At 33.0% G+C, this 6,194-nt stretch overlaps 1 protein-coding gene across 3 annotated transcripts; it reads left to right on the top strand.

The window, feature by feature from the left end:
- The first annotated feature begins 954 nt into the window (after positions 1-954).
- LOC116114220 lies at positions 955-5,973 on the top strand. Of its 3 annotated transcripts, none has more exons than XM_031400412.1 (7): positions 955-1,056; positions 1,920-2,025; positions 4,015-4,197; positions 4,340-4,822; positions 4,938-5,021; positions 5,105-5,215; positions 5,726-5,971. In XM_031400412.1, the coding sequence occupies exons 1-6, from the start codon at positions 1,009-1,011 to the stop codon at positions 5,200-5,202; spliced, it is 1,002 nt and encodes a 333-aa protein (XP_031256272.1). In that variant the 5' UTR covers positions 955-1,008; the 3' UTR covers positions 5,203-5,215; positions 5,726-5,971. The 3 variants fall into 3 exon arrangements, with proteins under 3 accessions (XP_031256272.1, XP_031256327.1, XP_031256372.1); XM_031400467.1 differs by having other exon boundaries at positions 5,138-5,215; XM_031400512.1 differs by lacking the exon at positions 4,015-4,197 and having other exon boundaries at positions 5,726-5,973.
- The last annotated feature ends 221 nt before the right edge of the window (positions 5,974-6,194 follow it).

Here is a 6,194-nt window from a genome sequence, read left to right on the forward strand (position 1 = left end):
TATCTCCTTCCTTTTTCATTGCCGCTGTCAGCGAGCCAACCGGACGCCGTTACCGACTTGCCGAAAGTCGTCCGTCGCCGACACCTAGCCACCGGTAGTTTATGTTTCGCTTTACTTTATTTATTCCTTTATTTATTTTAATTTCAATAAACTTACTTTCCTTTCTCTATAATTAATATTTCTTGTTATTTCTTTTGTAATTGTTTTTGAGTTAAATTATTTCCTCGATATTAGATTAAACAATATGAATGCAAATAAATGGCGTCGTTTTTCGTTCTTGATTAAATTGTTTAGTATTTGTTTTGCTGAATTCTTGAAAAAAAATTGTCCTATTAAATTGAAAACTTGAAAATCGTTTGAGTTTGGAAAATTCTTGATTAAAATTTTGATTTATTTATGGATTTTTTGTTAATGGATATGCCAGGGAAATAGATATCTGTTTTATAAATATTTTAACAGAGCTCGATAGCAATGAATTTATTTGATATGGATGTAAATTAGGTTAGCTTGTGGAAGTAATTTTATAAACTAAAGGTTAATAAATATTTTCGATATAGTTAACTGTTCTAGTGCATAAAATAATTGTTAAAAAATGTACACATTTTGGATTATTCTGATAAACTTAAGTCTTAGTGAAAACTCATGTCTACATCCACAAAAGTAAAATTTATTTTTTTTTTCTTAACGAACTTCCATTCATTTGTATTGAAAACGAATTTTCTAACATATGTTCTAAATCAATATGATGCTACTAAATGATATGACAGTCCATGTGCAGAATGTCGTAAGATAACTACTTGTTAATTCAGTTTTGTAGGAGCTTTTAATGGTGTCCTTGTATTTCTTTCTATTTCTTCTCATGTATTTTGTCATCAGGTTGTATGCATACCATATTTATGATAAGATGCTGAATCATGTCAACTTGCAAGATAAATTCACTAGTTTTTTTAAACATTGAAATATAATCTCTGCAGTTTTTGCACACGTATTGCCTTTTGGAACCTCAAGATGTCAAATGGAACTGTGAGAAAGGTCTCACATGGTGATTTACAAACGGTAAGATGTTGAATTTGAATATTATTGAGGGACTATGATAGACTGTCTACTTATGATTCCTGTATTTGTTTCCATTTTTTATTCAATTTACTTCTAAAACTCTGTGAAATTTTTTATGGAGAGAAATTTTCCCTGCAAAACAGAAAGGAGGGAAATGGAACAGAGAATGTTGTGTCATGACTGAATTGTTCCATTGACATGTGAGGATTTCTCTTTCAACTTAGCAAAATTAAGAATTAATTCATTGGCATAAAGATTGAATAAAAGAAGTCAACTTGCCCATCAATAGCAAAATTTTGATCATGACTCTGTTTTTGGAAAAAAAATTGGAGAATATTCTGTACCAATTGAGCTAAAAGCTTTCCTTATTTGTTCTCCTCTCCAAAATTTTTCTGCATTTATCTTGGTCACATGATTTAAAGCTGAGTAGAGTTTCATTTTCATACTATTCTGGAAATATGATAAGTCCAAGACAATTTCTTTATTGGAATTGTTGGGTTAAACTGTGTTGTTATTTGGGAGCTTTTCTAGTTCAAGAACTGGAAATATGAAAGTATAAATACAGAGTTGTTGATTGCATGAGAGAAAAAATATAAGAACCTTGAGATTGGTCTTTGATCAAGAAATATAATTATTTTTCTCATGTAAATATCTTAACTGATAAACTTTGGTGGAATTAATCTTATTGTTGTGTCTCTCTAACATGCATGGTTGATCAATTAAAAAGTTGAATCTCTTACCTTTTTCTTTTTGGTATTGTGTTAATAGTTTTCTTGTCAAATATCCATTTACAAACCTTTATCTCTAGGAAATTGTTTGCTGATCTTGATCTCTTTTTTTGGGTCATTGATGTCTAATTTCAGGTGCAAAATCTTATTGAACGCTGTCTTCAATTATATATGAACCAGAAGGAAGTCATGGAAACTCTATTGGCTCAGGCAAAGATAGAGCCTGGCTTTACAGAACTTGGTAACTAGCTTATTGTTTTGTGGGACTTAAGCCCCATTTATGTGATTCAAAATGATGCCATCATTGATTTTAATTGCCTAATTCTTTGGTTTATAATTTTTGGCTCCTGCATTTTTCTTGTTCAAACCTTGTCTTCTATTTATTGTTGCTGATTTGCAGAAAGTGTATGGGTGATAGATTGTGCTTTCATTATCTATTCATGGTTGCATTTTGATGATTGAGATGATAGATTGTAATATTTTTGGGTGCCATGGTATTATAATTATAGCATTGTTAAGATATAGTGGACTTTAAGTTTTTCACATTTAATCATAAGATTGCTATATTTCCATTTGTTTTTAAGCTGTATTTAAAATCTTTTAAGATTTGTGATATTTCAATAGTTTATAAGCTTATATTCTCAGGCTACAATTTTCCATTCATTCTTCCTTTATGTTTCCAAATAAAGGATTGATTAATTGAGTGGTAGATTGTAATATTTTTAGCTCAAGAAAATCAAGTTCTCTAACCCTGTCAATGGATATGTGAGTCTGTTCCTTCTAACCTTGTCAATTTTCCGTTCATTCTTCCTTTATGTTTCCAAATAAAGGATTGATTAATTGAGTGGTACATTGTAATAATTTTAGCTCAAGAAAATCAAGTTCTCTAACCCTGTCAATTGATAGAAGGAACAGACTTACATATCTAGATAGTAGTTCCATTGTATTGTGTAGTTCTTCTTGATCCTTATTAGTGTATTATAGAACCAAGTTACAAAGTAGTGGATGCTTACATTTCTTCAGATGCTTGCACTGCAATGAAGGGGTTTTGTCACTCACACAAACTGAAAGTTCTTTTTGAAGCTTTTAGGAATAGAAATTCAGTTGCTGCTTAGAAGATACATATCTGTCTTTTCTTTTTCATTTTTCTTTTTGGGTGTTGATATAAGAGATATAAGACATATACACCCGAATAAGTATGCAAACATTTTTAATTCGCGGTTGGATAATCATTTAAGTTGTTTCTGTACCTCTAGTTGAATCTAGCAAATTTGGTATTCAGGCAATTTTGGGATTCGTAGAAATTTTATTCTGCTTAATTATTTGTCAAACAGCAAATAGTATCCTTATCTTCCAAATGCTTCAAAGTTTTTTCCCAACTTTATATTTTTCAATATTGAACATTCCAATGATAGTAGTGTTCTTTCCCAGGAAGGCAAGAGAAAAAGGATTGTGTAGCCTGATGGTTTATGGTTTTTCTATGAATAGAAGGCTTCTTTTTAGGTTTCTAATTTGGTTAATCATTTCCCATTGAAAGCTAAAAGTTATGAGAATGGTAGCAGCTTAACTCTAAGCATTTATTTGGTGGAGACAAAGGGCTTCTGATAAAGTTATGTAATTGTAGAACTTTATGAGTCTTGTGAGGAGCAACTTGGATTGCTTGTGGAGATGGGATAGGCTACTGTGGTGCTCAAGGTGAATGCAAAGTTTTGGCAAAATATTACTCAAGCCGCTAGACTTGTGTCATAAATAGTAGTATTATTGGACTATTATTTGCTGATTCCATGAACTAGTCTTGTAAGATTGATTTTGACATTTTAAACTCATTTTTGTTATTGTAGAAGCTATGTTATTTATTTGTAAATAATTTCATTTAAGAATATTCTTCATTGAGTTTTGGCTACTGCTTGATGTTTTGGTTTTATCAGCCAATCCTTGTTCATGGGTGATTTGCCCTTTCATTATGATATGCATGAAGATGCTCGATTTGTAACTCTCTTTTGAGTCTGCTAAGATGGACATAAGTAGTGTTGGTTTATCAATTAATTATTAGCTAGATCAAACCATCTCAGAGTTCAAATTTTCTCATAATGGATGGGATAGATAATTTGTAATGTTGAGGATGCATCTTTATTTTTCTTCCCGGTCAAAAGTTATGTGCAATTTTTCTTGTATACCATATTTTAGTCTTTAATCTCCTTGTGAACTTGAAATATTTCTTGCTTTCCAGTTTGGCAAAAGCTTGAAGAAGAGAATCGGGAATTCTTCAGGGCTTATTATTTAAGACTGATGGTCAAGCACCAAATTATTGAATTCAATAAGCTGCTTGAGCAACAGCTGCGTTTAATGAGTCAAATTCACCCACCTGGAGTTGCTCCAATTCCTAATTCTAATAGGTCTCGTGTCCCACCATGTAAGACTGCTTTCTGCCAAGTTGAACATTCTTACTTTGCCTAATAGATCATGGACATGCTTTGCCTTATTGGGAATGTGCTTTGCCTTTTATCGCTTATTTGTTACTATCAATACAGCTATTGATTTCATTTATTTGTCAGTGCCCCAGAATTCAGCAAGCTATCCAATAGAGCACACTGGACCAGCTATAAAGTTGGAAAACGTGCACCATCTAATTGGCTCCAGTGTACCTAATACATTTATTGATGGAAGGTCGTCATTATGTACAAGTTTGCCCTCTGCCATTGAAGTGTCTTCCCAGGTGAGCAGGGTTGATAACACAACAAATTTGCTTTCAACTAAGAGCAGAGGTCTGATTGAAGGGATGAAAGGGGGGATGGTCAAATCAGAAGTGGGATATTCAGGAAGCTCCCCATACATGTTTGGTGCTGATGGCAATGTCCTGGAAGCCCGACCATCAGTTGCAGATGCATCTGTTGCATCTTTCAGCAGTGGAGAGTCCACCTCTCAGACACTGAATGAACCCCTTCTTGATGCAGATACTTCTTCATTTGGATTTTTGGGTCAGATTCCTCGAAATTTCAGTCTATCAGATTTGACAGCTGACTTTTCTCATAGTTCAGGTTTGCCTTCTATGTGTTTGAGATTTTATTTAATTTATGTTGGAGTTTTGAAGCATTTTTTAACCAATTTATGGGTGTTATAGTAGGAATTGAATCTCATTTCTAATATTTCCAGATATACTGGAGAGCTATTCTAGGTCACCATTCCTAGTTACAGATACTGAAAATTTCCTTAATTCTTGTGAAAGAGAGAGTCAAGGTGAGTTCTACCTTCTCTACTTCTTGTCCATCTTCCCCTACCTCCCCCAACACATTTGTGCTTTATAAATGTGTTTCATTCAGAGACGGTACCTAAATTGGGGTCTTGGCCTACAGGAGATAATAAAAGGTTGGACATCAAATCTGAAGGCATAGGTCATGGGGATTTTGGAAGTGAATAGTCTCTAGAAATTGGTAAGCTTCCTCTCTTTCATCATAAATGAACGACTAATGTCTCTTAGTTGCTCTTGGGCAACTGATTGAGGTTCGACAATCGGATTATTGCTAAGCCATGCATACCATGATTTGCTTGGCAACTTCATACATAAGCTGTGAGTGGATGCTGTATTATTTTTCTTTTGAGCGAACCTTGTGAGGGAGGATGACAAATTTTGCATACATTTTTTCCATTTTACCATCAACAGTTTCAGATACAGAAACGCTTGTGTCTTTTGCTTCGGGGTTGTCATGATGGGGCATGTATGTGTAGAGTATTTAACCTAATGTTGTCCCAAGACTTCACTTCGACTATGAGATAATCTTGCACGTTGGTACTACATATATACAAGTGTCTTTAGTGCAGACACAGCATATCTGCATTTATTTTTTAATTAGAGAAAAGAATAATTCGAATAATGGTCACGCCAAGGTAGTAATGGATTTAGTTTAAACTTGTAAGTTTATTTGTTTACTATTATGATGCAGGTCAAACTTGTACATACATCTAAGACAAATGGGTTTGTATATAACATCTAATAACTGCAGAAGATGCAGATGATGAAGATGGAGCTGAAATTTTTGAAGACATTATTTTATTTGGTTTGTTAAAGTTAACTGATTATGTAGAGTGTTGAATTGATAAGGATCGCCGATAAAAGTTGGAGTGTTAAATATCATAATGTTTGCTTGCTTTTTCTTTTTTTTTTGCAATCTATGGGAAATTCAACTTATTTTTAAGTGTTTCTCATTATTATTCATATAGGAAAGATTGAAGATTTAATTGATCCCCTTGAGGTATGATGAAATAACAAAAATCTCCTTAAAAAGTTTCAAAAATAATAGAAATCCTCTTGCCGTAAAGTTAGGTTCTAAAATCAATGGTAAGAAGGCAGTTTGATAATATTTATCATCCCTTAATATCATAAATCTTAAATGATTGATTAATGGTTCATTA

This window comes from Pistacia vera, unplaced genomic scaffold, assembly GCF_008641045.1.
Source record: "Pistacia vera cultivar Batoury unplaced genomic scaffold, PisVer_v2 Contig1012, whole genome shotgun sequence".
Taxonomy (NCBI): domain Eukaryota; kingdom Viridiplantae; phylum Streptophyta; class Magnoliopsida; order Sapindales; family Anacardiaceae; genus Pistacia; species Pistacia vera.

Excerpts from the sequence above, each read along its gene's own strand:
- LOC116114220 (XM_031400412.1), top strand. The coding sequence starts at position 1,009 with ATGTCAAATGGAACTGTGAGAAAGGTCTCACATGGTGATTTACAAACG. Across the intron at positions 1,057-1,919 it reads CACATGGTGATTTACAAACG|GTGCAAAATCTTATTGAACG; the intron begins GTAAGATGTTGA and ends GTCTAATTTCAG. Across the intron at positions 4,823-4,937 it reads TGACTTTTCTCATAGTTCAG|ATATACTGGAGAGCTATTCT; the intron begins GTTTGCCTTCTA and ends TAATATTTCCAG.